Source organism: Perna viridis, chromosome 1 (genome assembly GCF_037379345.1).
Source record: "Perna viridis isolate PV_CMFRI_1.1 ecotype Kerala chromosome 1, ASM3737934v1, whole genome shotgun sequence".
Classification (NCBI taxonomy): Eukaryota; Metazoa; Mollusca; class Bivalvia; order Mytilida; family Mytilidae; genus Perna; species Perna viridis.
In genome coordinates, this window is record NC_142445.1 from 43,556,856 (window position 1) to 43,583,243 (window position 26,388).

Here is a 26,388-nt window from a genome sequence, read left to right on the forward strand (position 1 = left end):
TGTGAGAGGTTTTATGTTAAAATTGCGGTAATTTCTGTGAAAAATACTAAAAATTTGAATTTTTACATTAAAAAAATTGCTATTGCGTAAAAATCTTCCACATGAACTGTTCCAAAGGTTAACAGGTATGACGATTCATTATTTTTCAGTTTTTGCCTGATTCTTACAGATTCTAGCACCTTAATTCTTTATTATAAAGGGTAACCCACTTAGAACAAGTATAACTTTCATTGGGGTCCTCTAAAGTACAAATACAATATAAATATATAATGAGAAGAGGTATGGGGTATATGTCAAAGAGAAAACAACCCCACATGGATGAAAATGTCAGCCCAAGACCACCTGTTGGTCTTCAATGAACAACCAGGAAATCATCACACCACATGACAGACTGCAGTTTGCAATGTATGAGTTAATAGACAGTTTTCTTAATCAATTACAGGTGAACATTATGTGTAATAGCAAAAAAAGTGCGGAAACTATTTTTTTTTAATCGATCTAAAAAAACTGATGTTATGCTTGCTGGTAACTCATTCCAAATTTTAACAACTGAGAACTGGAAATTGATCTTTTTTGAGAATTTGTATTCTGTATAGTGTGTAGTTTAACTATTTGTTATCCTGTCTAGTTTGTTAGATACAAGTCCTTCTAAGAATCAGGCAAAATGGAATACACCTGAAGTATACATGTCAAAACACCCACCAATCTGACATCATACTTTCACTGAATGGAGGCTTCTTTATTTGAAATGACCACTATTTGATTTCTGCATCACTGGAGATGTTTTGAAACGATAGGAAAGTTGAGATTTTTGATGGTGATGTCTGCGCCTGAAATGTTCATTTAAAGTGCATTTCAATGTAATCAGAACTCATATTACCAAAATGATATAGAAAATCTTGTCTTTATTCCTTGATAATGGTGGTATAAATATTCATATTTCACTGTCAAGATGGTTGGGTTGCTTCATACAATGTTTCACTGTTTTCCTTATTCGCAGAGGGACTGAAGCATAAGGTAGATCATACCCTATGCATAATTATCTATAGATTTTTCTTATTACGCCAAGATGATGCGTGATGAATATACTTTTGATTTTTAAATCCGAAAATTACATCACTGAATTATTTTATAATAAATGTTTGTAATTTTACGATAGTCAGTCTTATACAGAAAAAGAAGACCCCAAACCACTTTCAAAATGATCTGCAGATATTTAAAAATGTTTGTTTGTAAATGGAAAAAAATGTCTGGTGTCGTGGACATTTTTGTCAATAAATATCGGCATTCCAATGGGAATCAAACTCTGCACGTCTACTCGCTCATTTGATTCTTCACTTCAATAACACCAACTTAATGGCAGCTCTTGTCTGCTAAAAGAAAGAGATATTATTGGCTTTCCGTTACAAAGGTGGTATGCTTTCATTTAAAAATACCCATTTATCTCTCGCCCATAAGCTTTTTGAAGTTTTTGATTGCCACAAAACGGAGGGGTGGGTAGGGTCGGGCAATTTAGCCTCCTGTGGCAGAGCGCAAAGGTTCCTACTCCTATCGAATACCACAGCAGGGTTCTTTACCGTGCGAGGAATGTGGCGTCTTTCCCAACACGGTGCACCAATATGGTTTACGGTCAGGTTTTCCGTATTATAGCCTGACAACACCAGCATGTAACACGCCAGGGATACCCCCATTCCACCACCTGGGACACTCATCCCAGTTGCTCTGTGGGCAAAGCGCCTAGCCCCGGCTAGGTTTCTGAGGACTATTTAGTCGCCTTTTTGCCACAAGCTTAGCGCTGCTGCAGGCCTATTCTTTTGACACCTGGACTTGCAACATATAATAGGAGGGGGCATAAATAATGTTATTTAACTTGTTCCAATCCCTCTTGTAAATGTTTTGGAAATGAAATATGTTAAAACTAATTAAATGGTACAATAAGGAGTTGCATGGAATCTTTCTTTTCTGGAACCCCCTAACTTGGTCCGTCACTGGTTAATTTTGAGGTCACTAATCCACTTTGAAATAATGGCTGATTGGTGATAATTCCGTTCATGTTAATTGTGTTAAATTCTGTTAAAATTCTTACAAAGACTATTTTACGTATTACCGAGTAATTTAAGCCAAAAGACTGAATCATACCACTTTTTGTACATTTGAAAGAACATGTTCCCAAAAAATCTCCATATATGAATCATCTGAACCGGGATCTATTTAATTTATTTTTTAATGAACCTGATCCATGTAATGTAAACCCTTGTTTGAGAATTTCGAATCTTCTTGAAGCTGAGTTGGTATAGGAACGATTAATGACGAAAGTTGATATATTTTCATATCTAACTTCTCATTGTCTATAAATTGATATTTTATTACCTTAAACAAATTATATCTTGATTTCAATAGCGACCAATCAATTTTAAACAATTCCTTTTAAAACCACGTGACAACAGTGACGTTACAGTCTAGAACTTCTAGAGTTAAGACAGACGTATATATTGTTCGAAAAAAAGTAGTTCATTGACTTATGCTGTGAAGTTTGCATGAATAAATTTAGATCGTTTGGAAGTAATCGCTCAAATTATACCAATGCGCCTAAACGCAAATATGGAGAGAGAGGATTCGGTAATTAGCTTATTGTCCACGGACACTACTGAGACGGACTCAGGTGATGAGAGCAGTGAAGAAGACGAGTACGAGGCCAATATTGACTTTTCTAATGCATGTAGAGACTATTACTTATCAAGAGTTGAAGCAACGGAAACTTTTAAAAAGGGTATGAAAAAAGATGAAGTAGCGAAGGTGTCTAGGAGTAGACGGAGATCTACAATTGACGATAAAATGGACACGTTGAGAACAGAAATGGTAAGCATAAACTAAAAAAAAAAAAAAAATGTATTGAATACCTATATAAAGTTAACGTGTTGTTTTATTATTATTATTTATTTTTCATTTTTTAACCCCCTAATTGGGTGTTGTTGTAAACACGGTTTTATTGTGGCAATATTATATGTAATTGATGTTTTTCAGAAATGTTAGGAAATTGATTGTCATTAAGTTCCTTGTTGATCGTATAATCATAACACAATCCTTAGAAATGGCGCATTAAAATACATTTTCACCACATACTGATAATCCGATTGGTGTCCGGATTAGGATAATATACAAAAAAGTCAGTCTCATGAAAAGAGAAAGAAATTGGGTGTTTAATACCTACAAATCATAATATATTGCTCCCATTGTTTGTTTTAGTCCCTAGGCAAAAGTAGAATAACAGATTGTCTTTTCTGAATTAAAATTAACACCTAGCTGTGTAATTCAACGTTTTTTTCCTGTATTTTGCGACATTTGTATTTTGTTCGTATATCTCAATATCTTCGTTAAATAGATTAAAAAATGTCAATTGAAGTTGGTCGAGTAATTAAATTATGTCTTATTTAAATAAAGAAGACATACAATAGAAACGTTTGTCTCTAAAAAGGAGAATTCTAGAAACTTCATTATAATGGTAAATGTCTTGGAATGACAAGGCCTGCAAAACGAAGATGCCCTTTTTTTTTATTAAAAATTATCATTTCTTTTCTTTTTGTTATTGTGTGTATGTTATGAGTTGTATTGTATGAAAACCTTTGTTTTCCTTTATGTTTTAACATTTTCCATGCAACTTAACTCGTCATCTTATCCATCAAATTTAAGACGAAAAAAATTATAGACATTAAAACGTATGATCCCAAATTCTGGAAAATAGCACTGCGTTTCATGATAAGACCTTTTCCATCTCATTAAAATACTGGTGTATCCGGTTCATCATGATGTAAGGATTTTGTAGTCTCTCAGTGCAAATATTATCCAATACAGCGAATGCTGTCTAAACCTAACCTCTTTTGGACAGTAAAATATATTCGGTTAAAACAGGATTTATGGTTGACTAAATTCAAAATACATTTTAACATATAAAGGGACTTCAAAAAGTGGGAGACAAATTTTTTTTTATTATTTTGGGTTCAGTTTTGACAGGTTTCACTGTACATATTTTTTATTTGACAAAAAATATAGTAGACAATAGATTTATGCAGTCATCTTCAGATGAGATCAGTTGCTTTTTTTTACGTTTTATTGTTTTTGTTTTTGTGTTAACGTGTTAAATAGCTTTTGTATTTACAAGTATATTCTCTAGTCATAGTTCTCTTCAATATTGTAAACAAAAAAAACACATAATTTAAAGGAATGTCGACAAAGCATGAACCGCAAATTTTGACGCTATAAACTTTAAAGGAAGTTTTGAAATTCGAGTATGAAAATCAAACAAATATCTATAACTATACACAAAACAGACGAAACAAAATATAACTTCTTTGTTGTTTAGAAGACACTTTGTCTATTTCTGTTTTTTGAAGATTAATCACCGCTAATATTAATTGAAAAGAACACAAATGCTTAATCTGTTAAATTCGTTTTTTGCATACTTTACTTAATTCCTTGTGTATAATTATATTCTGTCATTGTTTTGCACTCGACTTTAAATTTTATTTTCAATAATGCAATCTTCTTTACTCATATGCTTTTTCTGACATAGACACAATTCCAAACATTGCCCTGGGACTTCACTGAGGTGTTATCTTTGAACACCTGTATCGTACTTAAAAATGATGAACTACTATTAAATATTTTCGTTTAGGCATCTTTGATGGACCAGGATGTATCATTGATGAAACAGTTACTGACTTTGAATGAAACCATCAACGAAATTAAGCACGGTCGTCTGTCGTGTTCCAGTAAAGGATCTGTGAGTTCACGTGGTTTTGTTAGCGGCAGTGATTGGTCTTTTCAATCGGAAATGTCTATTTCTCCAGACGACGAAAAGACAATATTTTCAGGAAATCCAAGAAAAAAATTAGAAAATACCAAAGATTCAAGTGCCGATGGAAAAGACTCTAAAGTGAGTGTTGCGGACCTTTGGAAAGTTCGATCACAGATATCGAATGATTCTGGTTATGTGGAAGATTCGACAAGTTAGCTTTTGCAGACAGTATTATAGCAAATGGTGCTTTTTTCATGTGCAATATCTTCTATTTTTGTGATAAATTTGTTTATAGCAGTCGATTGATCTTATGTAAATACATGTTATGTTATGTTTCATAAAATATCTGTATTTGAAAGTTAGCGTTTTATCTGGTTTGGTTTTTATTTTGCAACATTTTAGCGTGTATTGTAGAAATACAATAAAGGGTGGACCGCATTTAGGCTTATAGTCAAGACAGAAACTGACATATACTGACTGATAAGAAACACCCCCTCCCCCCCCCAAAAAAAATAAATAAATAAATAAATAAACAACAAAAACAATAAAACAAAACAAAAACGCCCAAGAATTCAACCAACAACATTGCTGTTATCAAACACGTTTTCGTATTGTATATTTATGTAAACCGCGCTGTTAACCTGCTGTTATTTGCTGCATGCATCCATGTTTAAAAAAGGAAAATGTTGGCACGTGTATCCGTTCTCAAAAAAGATTGGGACAGAAGAACCTTTGTAATGTAGTTCATTCATTACATTGCACTGTTATAGGCGCTAATCTGCAAGAATAATAGCCCGAATGAAAAGTTTTTGCAATATTTGAGTTTTTTTTTAAGAAACAACCTGTTGTATATGAATATTATGACCGGTTAGTAGAAAGAATACTGATCATCAAACAAGCCTGAATGAATAAATGTGTGGTTGACTATGTCATGGCATTGTGATTCCACCTTTTACGTGTAATTGTCATGCCTTTTCAGCTTACTTTGCAAATGTCATATGATCTTCAATTAAATACCTTGCATTACATATTGTAGTAAGGTCTATGTACCATGTGTACATGCTAAACCCAGCCTTTGCTAGACCACACAATATGAAATTTAGGCTGATTTCTTTAGCCGTAATTGTCATTTTGAAAAGGCCTTGCCCTGTCTATTGTTTTATGATAACTTTCATATGGTGGTTGGTTCTTTTTAGAGAAGAAAAAACGACTAGATTACAATAGTGGGTGTCATCATTAATTCATTAAGTACAAAGGCGATTTTTAACAATTCTGTTCATGTGTAACTAGGTTAACATAATTATTGTAGATAATTGACAGCCGAGTGACAGTACAAACCAGACCTAACCGATTTCGTTCTATACATTCATTGATCAAATAAAGTGCTCTTCCAAATTTTTGAAATGGTAATTCCTAAAGTGTATTAATCTTGAACTGATAAGAAGCAATTTCATATCATTTTATGTAGGTTACCATTTCGGTGTTTGGTTTGATGGTAAGAAGCAGGCTATTACCACAACTCCAGACGTTGATCTGTCTCGTACGGCAGCCACTGTTTTTTTATTTTTATTTTTTCAAATTGTCGTCTTTAAAGGTGGAATTTCCGACTTTAAAGTTGGAACAGACCCTTTGTGGTAAGTTGATGAGCATGCTGAACATACACTTCTTCCGCGAGGTATGGTTTGGGAAGAACAAAATAATTTTCGTCGCGGAAGTGTATATTGCGCATGCTGCATGCATGCTCTTCGACGATCCCATAGTTAGCACAAAAGGGTCTATTGTCAACTTTAATGATGGAATTGTTCACTTTAAAGTTAGAATTTTTGACTGAAATGTTGGAAATATCGACTTCAGTGTTGGAATTTCTTACTTTTATGTTGGAATACAGTGGTGTAGGATGAGTTACGGATAAGAGATGAGTACCCTACATACGTAAAGATAAAGTCCGTGTTTGCTGATGTGAGACCTGAAAAACATGCCAACATCTAAAATAGAAGGTCCACATATTCAACAGTAAATAAATCTGTGAAAGTTTCATTAAATTCCTTTCAGTGGTGTAGAAGATAAGATAAGATAAAATAGATATGGCTACCCCAAGTCCACATGTCTGACAAAGTCCATGTTTTGCTGTTTGAAACCCTCGAATTGATTTGAAATAGGAGGTACCCAATGGGAATTTGTAGTCATGTGTGATAAACATTCGGTGAAAATCTCTTTAAATTCCATTTGATGGTGAAAGGGTAGTAAGAAAGGGACCCCAAAGCCCAGTATTAAAAAATAACCCAAACCCAAAAAGGAGTATAACATATTTTTGTTTCGCTTTTTTTTGTGTGTACATTTTTCCCATTTTTTATTAATTAATCTATGTTTGGTAAACAATGGTAGAATTGAAGTCGACATTTTAAGCACTGAAACCATTTTCTGATTGCTACATGTATATGAAGTATTCTTCTTAACCTCTGATTTAGTTTTGGTCAGACTGTTGTATAAAAGTACTGTTCGAGGCATATTTTCGAACGAATAAAAAAATTTAGCCATGTTTTGAACTAAATCAATTAAGTTTCTTTATTATTAAGTAGACTAACTTTTATTAACAGGTTGAATACCTTTATTCGTTTAATAATTATATATAACTAGAATTGTGGATATGTCAAATAGTAATCAAGGGAACCAAGGTTATAGCGGTAATAAAAAGCAAATGAGCAACTCGGACTACACTAAAAACTAGGATCATGGACCAGGTGCACCGGTAGGGTAAGCGTCCTCTGCTTTTCTAGAAACACCCGCCGAATTGCTCATAAAAAGTAAAGTCTGGGTAGACGAAAGAGGAAAGGAAAACTATGACGTGGAACAAATCAGTTTTCCTGGCGCAGATGGATACACCATACCGATCCACGAGTTCGTGATGACGACCATAAAACTTCTGTAGTGATAATTTTCAATCTTGTAGCAACATAACCTTGTTCCAGAAGCCTATTTCTTAGAATTTTAGCGCGATACAAAAAAATCTGCGTAGTTCCGGCAAGCTCTGCTATAACGTTTGAGTTGTGATATGAACACTCCATACGCTGGTGCTGAAGGGATGTTGCCACAGATGAAAGGAAAGTTGACAATTCTGAACGAATAGTCATAGCGTTTGTCGTAAATTTTGGTCAATAGTTTTGCTTTACCATCGATTTCTAAGTGTAGGTCAAGATATGAAGCTTACCTCACAGTGTCTGTAGTATCCTTTATCTCAAGTTCTTTGGGGGTAAATGCGATGTATCAAATCCCCAAAATTAGTATTGTTTTAAATACGTCATTTATATAGCGGAAACTGAGATTAAAGGATCTAGCTAAACGATATTCTTTCTTTCGGATCAAATCAGCGATAAAAGTCAGCCTCACAAGAGTGAAGGAATAGGTCAGCAAGTAGAGGAGCATAATTTGTTTCCATTGAAATGCCGACCGTTTGTTGAAAAACGCGTCCACCACACTGGACAAATGTGTTATTAATTAAAAATTCCAGCATTTTTTAAACATCTTCTGTATATCTGGAAGATGATTTGGAATTATTTCTTACAAAGTATGACGAATCCCTACATCAACCCCACCGGAATGAAAATATGTCAGCTCCAGGCCACCCATGGGTCTTTCAATGAACCCTTACACCACAGGACAGACTGCAGCTGGCTCCGAAACAACATTATGAATAGTTGCCCCTGTATTCCCAACAACATACAAAAAATAAACTGAAAGTGAAAACAAAACAATACATACAGAGGCCAGAAATTCCTGACTTGGGACAGGCGCAAAAAATATAATATATAATTATATAATTGTATTATATAATTTCAAGTGTAGTAGAATATGATAAATTTGTCTTGGAAGCTCTCTATCTCCTTTTCCAAAGGTGGAATGCTAGATTCTAGTATAAACTATATGCATCGATTATGAAACATTTTGTAAATATTGAACTAGTAATATCTTCTATTGTTTGAAAAATATCATCTGTCTCATTCAAGTCGGAAAGTTTCAACTGATCGGAGATGATTATTGACGATGAGCAGAGCATGTGATAGGCCATAATGGTTGATGCTTATTGATAAAGCTTGAGGTTCTCTGATACCGTCATCTTTTGTAAGGATAATCTCTTGTGATTTTCCGTCTTTAGAAATCTTGTGGATATTATTAGACCCAGCCACGAAAAGATTGTCATTTTCATCTGCTGCTAATCCCCTGGGGTCATTGAGGTACGGACTGTTGTAATAGAGGCTTGTTCCACCATCCGGTTCAATTAGATTTACCTCATTATTGTTGGTATTGGTCCAAAACAATGACCCATATTTACTGTATGTAATGAAACGAGGAAAGTATTTAAGGACGACCTTCATAAGTTTTTTACCATTTCTGTCAATCACTGATATCGCCTTAATGTCGTGGGCGACGGCGATTTTCTTATCTATACAAGAGACGGCAATACATCTTTCGTTCGACACCGTAATGTACGGCTCACGTTTGTACAAGTTTAGATCAATTGGTTGCACCCCTCTTTCGTTCGCTGCTACTAAGGCACACTTCTGGTCGTAGACTGCTACATCGCACGGAATATATTGCAGTCGCAACTTCTGCAACTCACGTCCATCTGTATTACAGACTAAAAGGTTTTCATTGTTATAGCTGCACAACAGTAGCTTATTGTCAGGCAAGAAACAACCCCGTCTTACTTCGATGTCAGGTCCAAGTCGGTGTGTATCAAACCTGTGTGTTGGTACATTCAACGGTGGTTGGAGTTCTTGGAGTCGCTTCTGTAGTCTCTTTAGCTGGAACAAACCGGTTGCGTTTGTTTCTCTAACGAATACTTTTCCCATGTCTGATATGAGTGCTCTGATGTCTGCAGCTGTCTCAGATGGCGTGAACTCAAGATCAAGCTTTATGTTATCCCACTGAATATCTTTTATCTTGTTCTCTTCGAAGTTGTACTTTGGCTCTAAATTTTTCACAGCTGTAAATACATGAACATCAGTGGCACTCTCTTTGAGTGTTTCCAAATCGTTCTCCCAAGTTTCGAGCATCTTATTAACATGGACAAGGTCGCCTCTGCCATGCTGAACTTTAGCAATACTTTCAGAATATTTTGTCTGGAGTATATTTTTAAGCTCATTTTCAATTCTGTTCAAATGTGCATTCAGTTTGGATCGCATCCGTTCGATCTCGTTGCTTATAAACTCATGTTGCTCATTCAGTGACTTTGTATTTAAATCTTTACTCCTCAGAATTTCTGTAATGATTTCTTTTAGTTCTTTAATTTTATTTTCGAGGTCGGATAGTGTGGATCCATATTTTACGCCATGAGAAGCTTTGTCTATAGTGAGAACTTTGTCGCAGTCTTTGTGGTTCTCTGGAATACATGTTGCGCACAAGAGTTGATCGTGTATGTTGCAGAAAAATGTCAGCTTTTGTCGGTCGTGTATTTTACATGTATCTGATATCTTAAGAACTGATGAGCTAATTCGTTCAACCCTTCCGAGCTGTACGACCATGTGCCTTTTTGTCAGCGTTGTCTTACAGTGAATTGCAGCACAGTCTTCACATAGTGCTTCGGTACAATCTGAACACCAATGTCCAGCCTCTACTTTGTCATCACAACACGCACAGAAATACTGCCGTTCAGACATACTCTACAAATTCAAGAAAAGCCAGTAACGATATATCGAAGATGTTGCTTTGTGACAAACCTATTTACGCTTGACTCTTAATTTTAGCTTATATCATGTCATAAAAATTACGATAATAGCTGACTACACCTAAATGTTACTAGTATGTACTTTTACATTGCTTCAGATGAAATGCTTTCCCGTTAGGTCAAAGCTACAAGGGAACAACACTTTATTAAACTTACACATTCCCTGATGTTAGTATTTTATGCACTCTTACAGAATACACAATTGTCGTTTTTACATGAGACAATCTGTCTGAAAGTCTTTTTTTCTTTAAAAACCTACCTTTCCATATTATAACACTCCTTTCATTATTATTTTCACTTACTTAATCATGTTTCTTTTTTTTTTTTTAAATTAAACGGCTCATTTACTGTGATTGTCTTTCGGCGTTCATTTTCAAGTCTTTTGACGCACGATCAAAAATATGACAGGTTAGCATACCATATAATTATGGGTTTAAAATCTTTTGTTGTGGGAACATTTTGTAAATCATGAAAATAGTTAATTGATACTCTTCAGGAGTCTACGAATTGAAGGCACCTATTTTTAAACATACCTGAAATCCCAGGAGTTTTCTTAAAAAATGAGATGTTTCTCTTAATATTTTTAAACGGAAAGTTCTGAAGCAACTAGTTTGATATTACCAGAAATCGACATCTGTCTGGGCTGATATGTGATTTATTCTGTAGCATTGTTCAGAAGAAGTAATCACGCATTGTCATTTTTTTTTTGTTTAATTCATGTCAGATATTTTTTTTTCAACAATGGCATAAATCTTGTTTTTCAATGGTTTACATTGTAAATGCTATTGGAGTAAAAAGAGGAAACTATTTCGCTGTACCTCTGTATAGTGTTGATAGTTTTGGGGCCAGCTGTAGCCTGCCCTGTTGACGGTTTCCTCGTCATTCATTGAAGACACATTTTTCATGGCCATGGGGTTTGTCTCGTTGACCTATTCTCGTTATACTATTCATTAAAAGTAATCATATGTAATCAATAACATCTTAACTTATGAGTAATCACAGTGTAATTGATTACATTTCTATCCCATTACAATTGAAAGTAATCAGCTCAAACCCCAATCCCAAGAAAAATCAACCATCTATTATATTTTTTATTTGAGTATATAATGTGATTTATTATTTTCTAAAAAAGTTTAATAGATATTATTGAAAAAAAACATATCTAGTACAAATATAAAATCGTAGATTAAAAAATAGTAATGATATGTCACAATAGATCACAAATTATTACCTTTTAAAGGCTTGGAATGTATGACTGACAACCTGTACAAATTGATGCATATTTACATTGATACACAATCACAAGACACACATGGTTCAATTTTCCAATTAACACTTAAATTTGATACAATTTTGGTTATGATTATATACGGACTCACTAAAAAAAATCACCAAAAAAAACAAGAAAGAAACATGTCGTGTCATGATTTGAATTTTGAATAAGTTTAGCAATAGATTATAACAATTTCAAATTATATAATAAGTGATAAAATCAAAATAGAATACATACAAAATATGCAGACAAGAAAATAATTTTTAAGGGAATGAGGGAAAAAATCAAAGAATTATAAAAATAAACTCAATAGAAATTTAAGACAAAACACCTAATTAAATCAGGACTACAAAAAACCTATAGGATTTAAACAAAGGGAATCTCATAAAACCTTGAAAACAATTTACAGAATATACTATATATGGCACTGATTACTACATATAAAGTTTATTATATACATGATATGTACAAAATTTATTATATGTGATGTACACAAAAATCTTCTGTAAAGCAGTCAAACATATTTGAATGAAAGGATTGATGAGATAAACAGAGTGAAAAGTCAACAAGGAATTCGAAGAATTCAAAAAGAAAAAAAAAAGCCTTGTGTAGATTTTTTTATACCTAAGTTGAAAAACTAGAATCAGCGATATTTTTCAAAAACTTGGTAAAAAAAAGAAGGACTGTTTAAAAAAAGAAATCCATGCTTGATTTCTATCCTGGTACAATCTTATCAGAATGTCATTTTAAATGAACCAGTCATACAGACGAAAACAGAACCCAGATCTATGGTATAACTGAATGGACACCACAATACATTTGGTTTCCAACCTCATTAAAACTAATGTGAATCATGTAAAAAAAAAATTACCTTTTAAAGCCCTGCTCTCTCATCTTGACACTTAACATTTTCTATCATATTTTAGTTTTAAAAAAAAAAATAAATAGATATTAGATACTATAATTAAACAGATAATGAAAGTTAATGAAATGAAACTACATGTAATACACAAGTAATGATGTAATCATGATGTAAATTGAAAATTTATAAAAACAAATTACTTATCACTCTCACCATGTATAATGTACAATATTTTCTATGTAAATATGTTGATGACCAACAAGTTAAAAAAATAATCTGTTATAATGTTAATTGAATTTACTACATTTCGTATTTTGTAGTTTCCATTTAAACAATGTATTTCTGACACACCTATATTTTGTGATGTTTTGATTACAAATGATAATACATGGCTGACTTTAGCTGTTTACATTTCACTATAAAAGTGTTTTATGTAGTAAAATTATCAGAGTGATCTTAATAAAATTGGTCATGTTAACTGCAAGTTTTTAAAACTCATCACCTTAAGGGTTAAAACAAATTATGGACTGAAGTACAGACAGAGTCAAACTCTATGGTCCTGCTATCACTACAGGTGAATACAAATTATGGAATGAAAGACAGACTAGGAATCAAACTTTATGGTATGGTCATAGATGGTTAAAGTAACTTTTTATGGAATACATAACAACCACATACAAATAAAAATACATGTACAAGAAAATATTTCATGTTCTAAACTAAATCAGATAATTGTACTTTATCATTTATAGTATCCATGTATAAACAGTGCTTTCAAATTAGTGGAGGTCCAAAGACCCTCAATGTCTGACCTGGAACCTTTAAATTTTAATTTGCACAAGTCCTGGACCTTCAACTCTTTTAACTGACATTTTAATGTGGACTTCTGCTTTACCTATAGTGGACCTTTGATTTGAAACTTGCAAAAGTCCAGGACCTTGCACTCTTGAAAGTAAATTTGAACCCCTGAGAATTGTGATTTAACAAGCATTCATTTAAGAATACTATAATAAAATGTACAAAAATATTTCCATTATTTTGTCAAGTAAGTACAAACTATAAAATAAAAACATAAAACTTAATTCATTGTGTATATAAATCATCTGTGCATATAAACAATGTTAAATTTACGACTTTATTCACTGGAATGTTTTGATTTTTATAAATGTGTGATTACATACGAAATATAGAAAATGTAAAAAGCAGGAATGCATTAAATTTCAGAAAAGTAAAATTCAGAAAATAAAGAAATAAAACCTATATGTACAACCTTCAACAGAGCACTAAAAAAATTAACCTTATTTACAAAATAACTATTACATTCAAAACCAACCCTTCTTACAAAATAAATTTCATGTTTAACATTGTTTTTTACTAATTTAAACAATGCAACACAACAGTCTATGCACAAATTAATTGTATGAGACATATAACAATGACTAACTTACAACTATCAAAGACTCTGAGAGAAAAAGATTATACATAAAAAACAAAGCAATCACAACCGTAACAGATATAACCGGTACTGTCTTGTTAGAAATAATATTGCTTTATCTAATGTCACATTAAATTTCAGTTTCGATAGAATGGTGTTGTCTTTTATCATCCTGAAGTTGAAGAACACCATTATTTACATTTTCCTGACTTCTGTGGTAAGGAGGTGGTCTCCTACCATCCAGATTTTCTTGACTTCTGTGGTAGGGAGGGGGTCTTCTACCATCCAGATTTTCTTGACTTCCTCTGAACTCTTGTAATTGCTCTTTACTACCATAGTAACTTGGTGGACCTTGATTTGGGTAAGATGCCAAGTTCTCCCTACTACCGTATCCACTGATATTTTCTCGGCTTCTGTTTAATGGATCCCTTTGTGGATGTTTATCATATGGGTAAGGACCCCGAGGAGTGCTTAGATTCTCTCTGCTACCACCATACTTATATCTGGGATCTGATATATTCTCCTGGCTTCTGTTAAATTTGTTGGTAGGTGTCAGAGCATCACCCCTATCATAAGGGTATCTATGATCATTAAGGTTTTCCCTGCTCCTGTTAATAGGTGTTACTAAATTCTCCCTACTACCACCAGGATAGATACCAGGTGATGGTAAATTCTCCTTACTGTGATGGTGACTTCCATAGTCTATACTAGAGTAACTATCCTTCATGTAGTCCATGTTTTGTAAATTATCACTTGCAAGGGAAGGTGGGTTAGAACTGGTTGGCTTAGATAGATCATTTTGTGGAAGTTGAATGTTAAGCTGCTTATTGTAAGGAAGATTAGACAGATTCTCATGGCTTCCAATATAACCATGATTATTTCTACCAGAATCAAAGGAAGAATTATTGATGCTTTCATCATCACTGGCTTCACTGGCACTTGTTTCTCGTAATTTATCAGCTAACCAATCAGGTTTTTTGTGAGCAAAGTTAAGATTTTCTCTACTAAGATGTAATGGAGCAGCTACTGGTTTGTTTCTATTGATGGGATATTCTTCCATACTATTGCTGACATTGCTGTTTCTTGTAGACCTTGGTTTGGGAACTGGGCGAGGCTTCTTGGTTGGGGTCATGTCAGGAGATGTTAAGGCATCCAAGGGTGGTGGAGGTGTAGGGGGGTTGTCCTCTTGCTGAAGGAAACTTGACATTGATTTGATTCTATCAACACTTGGAGTTTGCTCATTTGCATAGATATTGTCCATGGATGGTAATTTTTGCATAAAATTGATCTCATTGTCTATCTGATTGAACTTTGTAGGATGAAATTTAACTGCCTCAGCATCAGTTTCTGATGTTATGTCATCAAACTCATTGGTTGAATATCCATCAAAAGTATCATCAGTCATTGTGTCCATGTGATCATCTCGATGCTTTAACAACTTCCTGTCTAAGGATGAGCCAGGAGAATCTGTTGGCTTCTTTGGATACTCATTGTAACTTCCTAGTTCGGTAAGTCTAGGATTAGCAATTTTGTTCAGTTCTCTTTTTTTAAGCCCTGGTCCTGTTGGTCCTCGTAATCCTGGTGAATGACTCAAGCTGTCTTTTGACCCATATCTATCATCTAAACGTTCACTTGACCTAGAGACAACATTAGAAACATCAAGCCTATCTCTCGATCCAGTATATCCGTTCCTTGTTCTATCTCTACCATCAATGACATTCTCTAAGTATTCTCTAGACCTGTTAATATTTCTGTTCATTTCATCCCTTCTCTCATCAACCCCTATACCTGCCAGGGTAACCGAGTCATCAGAATCATAAATCTTATGTTTGGACGATGTCATAGAAGCAGTGTATTTTCCAGATGAGGATCGGTCATCAAAGTTTCTTTTCCTTGGAGTTCCATTGGTCAAAATACTCACAGCCGATCTTGTCCTCAAAGTCATTCTGCTGTTATGTAAAGATGACTTACTGTATGATGATCGTATTGATGCAGCACGCTCAAATCTCTCTTCCTTCCTACGTTTAGATTTGACATACCACATAATAATAAGAATGATAATGATGATAAGTCCAGTACCAAACACCCCTGCTGATATACCTATAGCCATGGCCAATATATCTGACCCAGGAGGCTTTATGTAGGGATCTGGAAAAAAGAAATGTACAATATTTGAAAAACAGCAAACATGGATAGTGCATTTTTTAAAAAAGCTCTGTCGAGCACAGCATGATATGACTGCAGCCAGTTGAACTCTGTTCACTTAAGGCAAGTGTGGACACAATATTACATTTTGACACACTTAAAAAAACAGGGACTCCGAGCTCATTATGGACACAACAACTGCTTTGAATACAATATTGCACAATATTTGCTTTTAGAGTGCTTTCATGGATCACTTTGAACCCAATTGTCTTAAAAAACGGTTAATGATAAAGAAAATTCCCTAGCATACTTTTTAAAGCCCTTGTAAAGAGGAAAAACTTACCCAAAAAATAATTAAAATCATAAATTTAAAAAAAAAAATACAACCTTCCAAAAAAAAGATGTTTTTGGTTCCTTTGACCCCTCGTTACACAAAAATGGTGAGAATTTTTTTTTCAAATACTGATTAAAAACTGCAGGTACGGACATCCAAAAAGAAATCAATGAAGAAAAAAACTTCAAATTAGAACCAGAAATAAAAAAAAACATTTTTTTTTGTATAGCCCCTTTGACCCTTTACAACTAAAAAATCTTAAGAAATACCAGAAATCTGATTGCGTAAAACAGGCATGAATTTTCATTAGGAATCAAACCAAAAAAATTCTAAATCAGATAAAAAATCAAAACATTGATATTTAGGGTGTGGCCCTATTTAGGCCTCCTACAGACTGAAAATGCTTAATGCTATTTTAGATCTGTTGTATACATTCTTCACAAAGAATATGATAACAAACCAATAGAAACAAGAATTGTTAAAATTTCATGAGAAATCAACCTTCTACATAAATTTCTAATAAAATACTATTTTACTCTTGGGCACTTTTTGCAGAAGGGTAGGGGGGCGGTGCTAACAGCAAATCAAACAAGCAATTCCTGTGTACCAACATCCTTAAAAAGGGATAAATGGGAAGTTTCAATTTTTCTGTACAAGTTTCTGTATTCTTATAAATATTTTTTTTTAATCAAGAACATGTCAAGAGTATATGTCATATTTCACATTTCAAATGTTTCTTCCATTTAATATTACTTTATAATTTTTCTGAAAGTGACTACAAGCTCTTGTGAAACATGGGAATATTTTAGCAAATTTCATCCAAGCTACAGCAAATCCATTGTAATCATGATTATTTGTTGGTTAGAAAAGCAGTGGTTCAAGATCAATGTCGGTTCCTTCCCATGAAGTGTCAAGATATTTTGGAACATACAAGTCCTCAATGTTTCATCCAATTTCAAAATTAGAACTTAAGGCTTTCCTCCCTACACATCATGTGAGATTTGAGTTAGCGCACAAGTATTTGAGTACTTACAGGTATCGAAATTTGAATTTAACTAGTAACATTGTCAAGACTTTAAGTAGCACTCCAGCTAAGGATCATGCAAAATATGATTCATGGGTAAAAAGCCTACATATTTTTATTTTTGATATTTTGTTTGAAATGTCATAGTAAACAGAAATTAACATGTGGTTTTTCATATAGCCCATACTCTAAGGAGATAAAAATTATATAGAATGCACTGTAGATTTCAAAATGAAGGGAGATAACTCTGTAAATGACACTCAAATACAATGGAATCTACTGGATTTTCAATGTTGATTATCTCCTAAGAGCAGGCAGATTTGAATGAATAATTACACATTTCATAGTATAGACCAATAAAACAACTTAATTACAAAAATAAAAATATGTAGCCTTTTTTGGGGTGTATCACATTTTTCAGATTTTGCATGATTCTTACATAGACAGCTACTTAAAGACTGTGTTCAAAATATCATCCAGGTGTTTGGTGTTAATAAAGTAGGGTACATTAGTGTAATTTAGGACAGAAACCTACCCAGAGAGCTATATAAATCACTCAAAAGCATAGCTCAATTTGCATTGTAAGTGATACCAGTTCTACTACTTTGCCATGTACTTAATAGGTTACCTCTTTCACAGATGAAAGGTAGTAGTTTCAAATGACAGTCCTGTTCAGCAATGATGTAGGTGTTTTTAAATGAGCTACAGTGTCCTTTGGATACCTCAGCATACACCCAAACACTAAGGCCCCCATCAAATACATTCTCAGACAGTTTAAGTAAGTACTGAAGGAAATTCTCCTTATCTTTATAGTCAGCAAGGTAACCTCCAACAGCCTGTGGAAACAAGTATACATTTTATTTGAATGCAAAAAAAAAAAAAATTATATGAAAAAGACCTAAAAAAAAATATATTATATTTATTATTTATAATAATATTATATTAATAATAATATATTATTTGTGTATGTTAGTGCTTATGGATTGATTGGTTTTATTGGAGCTTCTACATGTTTTAATTATAAATTGAAATCAGTAAAAAGTTAATTATTTGATGTTTGTCATGAGATTGGACATTGGAGATTTCCCACTAGCATCAATTAAAGGCGGATTTGATTCTGGAAAAGCAGATAAATATGTAACATATTTTTTTAAATTACTGAATTATGAATTAAAAATTAAAGTACCCCACAAAATGTTTTCTTTCAGCAACAAAAACTGATATAAAAAAAATAACTAAACCAAAGTATGAACCACTGTAGTGAAAACATTTGTTGCTTAAACTTAGCTTTACCTAACATGACCATGTTAAAGTAAGAAAAATAACTTATAAACTGCAAATATTGATACTGTGGAAGTACTTTTATTTGTGCATGCCAATTTTCTTAGTTTAGGAAAAAAACACAAATCTGTAGATTCATTGATTTGACAACTCCATCATACAAATGAATGGGTAATTTCCATTTGTTTGGGAACCAAATTTCGTTGTTCACCAAAACTTTGAAAGTTGGTACCCAAGGAACAAAAATACTTCAACAGTACCCTCAAAAATAAATTAAACCACAGCAAGCACAACACATTTTGAGAAAATGGTGATAACATTGTCTAACATGATTAAACAGTATTTTGAAGGTTTTAATAACTAACCTTGCAGAATTCTATAGCATCATAGTAAGGTAGAGCAGCTCCCATATATCTATAGCATCTCTGATCATGTAATCGCCAGCCAGGAGCACATTTACCTAAACAATTAAATACCAATATAAAGAATGTAATCAAGTAAAACAACCTTAATGTAAACAATAAACAACTCAGCACATAAAAATGTTGAATATAGTAAACACTCAAAGAAAAATGTATGAAGAAAAAAAGGAAAAGAAAACTAAGCTGCAAAACACAAAATTAAAGTGCACAAAAAATTGTCTAACTTGACAATAACTTATTTCGTAAAAAAGGAGTACCAGTGAATGGCAGATTTAATATTACAGGGATCTGTAGATATGGATATACATATATTTTACAAAGTAATGTTTGAAATTGAAGCAATAAAAATCTATTAAAAAAAATTGTGAACAAAAACTTAATGAATTATAAAATTACCATCTATGAGTGATATATTAGTGACTTTGATAGGTAGATAGTTGACAGAGTTTAATGTCCTATTATCTCTGTGGTCCCAGATTCTTCCTAAGACATAGTTTGGTCTCTCTGATCCCCACCAGTTCTCTCGAGCATCTATTGGTTTACTCTCCATTGGTATATCATTCACATACCTTCAATGTAAAATTTAAGTTACTGTTACATGTATTAATCATGCCATTCCCATGGAAAAAGATTACACACCCCAATTTTTTTTTTATTCAGGAAACATACTTTTGACATGTAATGTAAAGTACTGAACAATCTATTTACATTAAAAACTCATAAAGTATCTTATAATAAATTTAATGCATTTAAGGAGATAACACTAACATCATTCTTAAGGTTATGATCCAATACATATATCAATATTTTGAAAGTATGTCATACCCATGTGTTCATGTGTACTTATAGTAGGTACCTGTCATAAGTTGACTAATGTTTAAATAGGCTATATGTTCTTTTATTTTGTATGTATCACTCTGATCTGTTTGCTATTATTATGTAAATGTGCTAGTTGGCTGCCTCTCGTAACAGTGTAAATAAAGTCTCGTCAATGTGAATGAAAAATATTACAATATAAGAAGCCACCTTCAATCATCTCTGACTACTGGTCTCAAGCTTTGAATTACATGCTATGATTTTCCTAACAGTATGTGGGTTTGTATCATTTTATAAAGCTTACAGACCTAAATTCATATACCTGTACATACTAGTCTGTATAGGTATCTATAAACAAATAATAAATCGAGGTGTGTGTAATTTTCTGCTGTAAAGATGATTACATGTATGACCTAAATACTCACTCTAGCACTGGGTTGGTTTCCAATTCAAAATCGCATTCAGGGTTAACCAGAAAGTTTGTGTTAATTAGAGGATGTCCACTGCCAACTTTGACAGTTGCTCTTTTCAATGCTGTCACATTATTATTGTAGAAAAGATTAGCATAAAATCTCTGTAGAGCATCAGTGTCAGCCTTGTTAAAAATTCTCAGAACATAATGTCCAATATTGTCTTCTAGAGTATTAAAGGTGAAATTAGTGCCTACATTCTGTATATGTACAACATCCCTATAGTCTCCAGCAGTGCAATTGAAGATATGGTTTTCATATAAGTAAAACTGTTGGAAATGATGCCCACTTATGTTCAAAGCCTCTCCATTGGTACAAAAAGAGAAAACATTATTGGTGATATTAGCCGTCAAATGAGTTGCAAAACTCTGAGCATTAGCATGAATGTACATGCCTCCTTTATTCTTGTTGATTAAGCTGTGTTGGAAATTTAAGGCCAGTGTGTTATGAATGTTAAAGTCAATGATAGGAGGTGAAGTCAGGTTGAGTATAGCCAGACCATTGCCTTCTATCCAACAGCGGTCAAAGTAAATAGATGGGTTGACTTCTCCAATATTCTGGTAAAGAATGGCTCCATCCTCATTGGTCTTCATCACAATATCTTCAAACTTGTGCAAAGTTGAACTATCTGAAACAGAGACACAGCAAAATAAACTTCATGTTCAAATACTCAAAATGTAGTCATGTACGTTTTCTACAAGTAAGAGTTTACTATGCACATAAGCAATGAATAATTTTTGGACTTAATCATAATAAGAATAAACATTTACCTTCTAATGCAAATTTAAAAAAAAAAAATTTCATACAGATTACCTAATGGTTACATACTTATGTCAAGTATCATCCAGCATACTGAACAACATTTTCAAGCATATTTACCTGTTCCAAACTTCAGCTTATATCAATATCATGAAATTATGAGATGAGGCATTGAAAAAGATAAAAATTTATGAGCACAGAAATGAACTTACTTTATATAGTTATTTGTACTTACCAGGATAATTGAGATGAGACAGTGGGGATGTTACAATTTCAGCAACAAATCCATAATGTTCATGAGCAGAGGATGCATGAATATGTACTGTTAGTGTGTTTCCTGTTGAGAGGTATCTTCTTTTAATATCATCTTCAGTACTATTGGCTGTCAACTCTGTAAGAGTGGTGTCTTTTGATACTGTTCTCCCATCAAATATTTCAATAATATTTCGATAGAAGTCATCATGATATAGGTTGAATTGCAGCAAACGGAACGAAATTTTTCGAAGAGGATTGTTGCCACTGATGACCTTAACACAACTGTAAGGGTTCTCAGAGTACTTGTAATAAACAAGAACTCTATTCTCCAAGAATATTTCCTTTTCCATGCGACAAATATCAACAAGGCCAATCATGTAGTATGGTACAGTGTTTGATACAAGTGGTGTGAATGATGACTTATCTTCATCTCTGGACTCACCATTTAGCATTAGGATATTGATGCCATAGCCCAAATTACCAGTGGCATTAATATGATTAATGTTAACTTCATATCTTGGAGAAACTATATCAAATCCATTCCACAAACTTCTCGTAATGTTGATTTGTTGCAATATTGGAGTCACATAAGTAGACTGGATTGCACCTACTTTTTCTCCATGCAGCATACCAGCTCCATCAATATCAACATACTCAAGTACTGATTTCTGGTCTTCAGGAACAACTTGTACAATTTTTTCTTCATATGAAGGTGGGGCAAATCTTATATTTCCCCAGTAGTCTGTTGTTTGAGGCAAAGTTCTTGGTCCACATCTAATGAATGTATAATTAGCTGCTTGAATACAAGTTTGAATATCATAATTTATTCTTTTCATACACTGACTCAAAGATTTCTCATCGCCTCTGCAATAGTAAGAATAGGCCCAAAATTCCTTAACAAAGTACATTGGCTTGCCAAAAATAAAGTGATCATAAAGATGGGTGAACCTAACATCAACATTAACAGTCTCTAGGCCAAGCTCCTGGCAAACAACTTCAGCAGTTTTCTTATTGAATGTACTATCACACATCAGAGACCAAGTAGCAGTGGTAGAGTTGTACAGTTCCAAAAATCCTTGATGTTCGGGAATTGTGCCATTTCCATCTCTTCTTAACCTTATCTCACTGCTTGATGTGGCATGTATTACTGATCTCTTCTTCAAACAATTTATTGGAGTTTGTTGAGGAGCTGGCATAAACTTTATACGAGAGTAAACTGTACCTCTAGCAATAAGTTGTCCAAGAGCCAAGATTCCAACATTAGCTTCAAATTGTAAAGTTGTACCTGGCGGTATAATAAGTTTGGCTCCAGGCATTATAGTAACATCCGACACAACTCTCAAAGGATAGTTGGTGGCAGGTAATGAGTACTGGTTAAAAATTCTACCTCCAAACTTTTGTAGATCTATCTGAGGTTTATCTTCAATTCCTGTGGAAACAGCACTGTCATCTATAATGTTGGCTACTGTCAAATGTGGGAAATAGTCAGCTATTACATAATTGTTCCAATCATCAAAATCAAAGATTTTCTTTCGAATGTGGTATTGGACACCAGTTCCCCACCAATTTTCTTTGACATTAAGACTGTTGTTGGTCAAGAGAGAGTAAATTCCAGCAACCATTTCAAACTGAAGTTCAAGATTAGTAAATATATTCCTGTTGAAAGATATACTCTGGACTCCTCTAATGGCTACAGTATAGGTAAGTGGTGTACTATAAGACGCACAGCGATAATCTGCCTTTGGTCTGTTGTCTGAAATACTATTAACAGAGAACTTTCCAACTCCAAGACTAAGGTATTCAGAATGGCTGGTCATGTCTAATTCCACTACAAACTTGCCAACATTTCTGTGAAATATATTGTTGTACACTGTAAGATCTTTTTCCATTCCTCCAATGTAAACAAGTCCACGCTTACAAGAATTATCTTCAAATCTTGAGTTCATTAGTGTGACATTGGCATAGTATCCATTTATTGTAAATACAGATTCCTGATTGTTTTGTATTCTACAGTCTTTTACATATACAGAATGATATTTTCTTTCTACAATATCATTAACTCTTGGTAATTCAATATTAAAGCCACCATTTTTATTCCATCTGATTTCAGAATCAATGAAAGTCCATTGCCAAACATTATTAGCAAAGTCTACATGGTTATGATCTGCGATTATACCTTTACCATTACGGTGAAATTTACATCTCTCCATTTTGTATTTGATGACCCCTAACCTCTCAGGTTTGGTCATTTCCTCCTGAGAAGGTATCAACTGTTCATGCCATTTAGTCAGACTAGGTATATACATGGCTTCTTCTGTGTTGTCAAATACATTTACCATTTCAAATCGTATCTCCTCCTCTTTGATACGGTGAAATATTTCCAGTTTTTCATTCGATGGATTGTTGTAATGTTTGGTGAGGACACCCTGGTTATTTCCATTGATAGTACAGTTGTACAGATGAATCTTTGAATATGGTAACTTCTGTGGGTAAGTGTATCTCTCTGAAATAATTGTTTGGAACCATTTAATGTATAATCATTTACTATAAATATCAATTCACAACACTAATTTTAAATGTTATACAACTATTAGTAAATCTTGTAATGCAGTCAAGTAGTTGCAATATTTTATAGTTTCTTTGTTACTAACTTGCATCAAACTGGAAGAGATCTTTAAAAGTTAGGGAAACAATTATCACATTTCTTTCAATAAAACAAAACATCAAACTGTTTACAATGTACAATTAACATTTCTTAATAATCGACTGATACTTTTTTCTAATAATTAGGCCAGCATTATGGTATTAACTTCTTTTTATATTATAAACACTCACCTGAGATAGCTGCAAAAGCCAATCTCCCAGTAAGAATACCTCGCACATGGACAGCAATTGTCAAATAGTTAGAGGTTGATGTCAGAGGAAAGTCAACTAAATCTTCCTCAATTTCCCATCGTTTAGTGCTAGTTGGAATATTTTCAGTATTTCTGGAGTCATATACTGTAACCTTCTCTACCATTGTTTTTGGGTTATAGTCAAGAAGCTGCAGTGTTATTCTGTAGCGAGAGTTGACATGAAGCTGCATCTTGTATGTGTAATCTACTGTCAAAACTCCTGGTTTAGTTACAATGAAAGCCATTGAATCATCACCAAGGAAGTAGTTTTGAGTTTGATCTAAGATGACTGTTAAACTTGGTTCAATAAAATTTCTAACACTCAGTGCCTCATATTCTGTAAAGAATGGATCATAGACAAATCCACTTTTCTCATTTCTATTCATAGTGGCATAGTTTATTTGTAAGAAGGGTGACCTTGTCAGAAACCCATGACCTAGATTATTGTCAAACATGCAGTGTTCAAACAAATTCTCAGTATGAGGATGGCTGTATTTAACATTGACACCATCAGATACAGAGTTCCTTACAATTAGACCTGTTATCTTAAGATAGTTGTAATCCAAGGTTAGTCCAGGTGTATACTGCATTTCATCAGCATCCAACAAACCTGCTTTTTCTATTATAACATGACGTATCTGTGTCGAATCACGCATGTTTCCTTTTGGAACTGCTGGAATTGTGACACCTAAAAAAGTATAAACATTGCACTCCAAATATCTTACGCATTAATTATTCTTATTTTCAGAAAAGAAAAAATAAATAAAACAAGAGGCTCCCAGGAGCCTGTATCGCTCACCTCGTTACATTTTTGCCTTTCAAGGGCAATAACTTTAACAAGAAGTTGTCTGACAATTTTGACTCCATGAAGACTTTAGTAGGACTTGTCATGAGGATCATTTCATCAATTGAAAGTTTCATTCTATCTATTATAGTTTTCAAGATAATGACTGAAAACTGCAAAAAACGTAATTTTTTGCTTTTCAAGGGCAATAACTCTTATATGGAGTCCCTGGAGACTTTGGTAGGACTTATCATGACAATTACTTCATCAAGCAAAAGTTTCATTCTATCTATTATAGTTTTCAAGATATTGACTGAAAACTGTAAAAAATGTAATTTTTTGCCTTTCAAGGGCAACAACTCTTATATGGAGTCTTCTGACAACTTTGGTCCCTTGGAGACCTTTGTAGGCCCCATAAGGATATTTCAGCAATTGAAAGATATTGGCCAAACCTAATGGTTTTGGAGATATGTGCAAAAAACTACTGTACTACCCCTATGTTCTATTTTAGTAAAGGTGGCCATGTTTTGTAACTGATCAAAAATTCAAACCGTCATTTTGTTAAGAATACCCTAAAAAACAAAAAATACAACTTTCATTGAATTCCGTACGGCAGTTTCTGAGGAGAAGATTTTTGAAAGTAATAACATCAAAAACAGCAAAAAATGTCCAAAAAGGGCAATAACTCCAACATGGGTCAACAGATTTTCACCAAAATTTGACCACAGATAGATCTTATCATGCTAAATACTTTTACACTGTCTAAATTTGACTAAACCTAACAGTATTGGAGATATATGCAAAAATCTATCCAGTAGTTTCAGAGGAGAAGATGTTTGAAGAAATTACCTACGGCCAGGTGAGCTAAAATGATGAGTCTTGGAAATTTATGATGTTAATTTGCACATTTGCAAACAACACTTGAAATGCTTTTAAAAACCCTACAATGAAACACATAATCTTTGTAAAATTGTTATAGTATTAAAATGGACCACATTAGTACTGAGTGTTGTATGCTTTGCGTAGTTATTTTAAAGAAAATCAAGTTGTCTTTAAGCTTTCCAGCACATTTGTTAGTGGAGAAATAGTAATATCCAAGAGTTATTCCAAAACT

At 33.4% G+C, this 26,388-nt stretch overlaps 3 protein-coding genes across 4 annotated transcripts in view; 1 reads left to right on the forward strand and 2 right to left on the reverse strand.

Annotated features, from left to right (window-relative positions):
- The first annotated feature begins 2,442 nt into the window (after positions 1-2,442).
- On the forward strand, positions 2,443-5,165 carry LOC148628889 (uncharacterized). The gene is made up of 2 exons (XM_088596351.1): positions 2,443-2,859; positions 4,673-5,165. Exons 1-2 carry the CDS (start codon positions 2,584-2,586, stop codon positions 5,009-5,011), a joined length of 615 nt encoding a protein of 204 aa, XP_088452477.1. The 5' UTR covers positions 2,443-2,583; the 3' UTR covers positions 5,012-5,165.
- Positions 5,166-7,442: 2,277 nt separating this feature from the next.
- On the reverse strand, positions 7,443-11,460 carry LOC148628890 (uncharacterized). Of its 2 annotated transcripts, none has more exons than XM_088596375.1 (2): positions 10,780-11,460; positions 7,443-10,455 (listed from the first exon to the last, which is right to left on the reverse strand). In XM_088596375.1, exon 2 carries the CDS (start codon positions 10,450-10,452, stop codon positions 8,791-8,793), a length of 1,662 nt encoding a protein of 553 aa, XP_088452501.1. In that variant the 5' UTR covers positions 10,453-10,455; positions 10,780-11,460; the 3' UTR covers positions 7,443-8,790. The 2 variants fall into 2 exon arrangements, with proteins under 2 accessions (XP_088452501.1, XP_088452509.1); XM_088596383.1 differs by lacking the exon at positions 10,780-11,460 and adding an exon at positions 10,677-10,734.
- Positions 11,461-11,598: 138 nt separating this feature from the next.
- LOC148628891 (protein bark beetle-like) overlaps positions 11,599-26,388 on the reverse strand; it is a 28,264-nt gene continuing 13,474 nt past the window's right edge. The window contains exons 9-15 of the mRNA XM_088596362.1: positions 24,432-25,178; positions 21,577-24,099; positions 20,538-21,210; positions 19,693-19,865; positions 19,240-19,334; positions 18,222-18,429; positions 11,599-16,238 (exon numbers count right to left, since the gene is read on the reverse strand). Of these exons, the coding sequence (XP_088452488.1) occupies positions 14,221-16,238; positions 18,222-18,429; positions 19,240-19,334; positions 19,693-19,865; positions 20,538-21,210; positions 21,577-24,099; positions 24,432-25,178 (6,437 nt within the window). The 3' untranslated portion in view covers positions 11,599-14,220. The remainder of the gene's footprint in view (positions 16,239-18,221; positions 18,430-19,239; positions 19,335-19,692; positions 19,866-20,537; positions 21,211-21,576; positions 24,100-24,431; positions 25,179-26,388) is intronic.

Coding starts and splice junctions, on each gene's coding strand:
- LOC148628890 (XM_088596375.1), bottom strand. CDS start 10,452: ATGTCTGAACGGCAGTATTTCTGTGCGTGTTGTGATGACAAAGTAGAG.
- LOC148628889 (XM_088596351.1), top strand. CDS start 2,584: ATGCGCCTAAACGCAAATATGGAGAGAGAGGATTCGGTAATTAGCTTA. Junction 2,860..4,672: donor ACACGTTGAGAACAGAAATG/GTAAGCATAAAC, acceptor ATTTTCGTTTAG/GCATCTTTGATGGACCAGGA.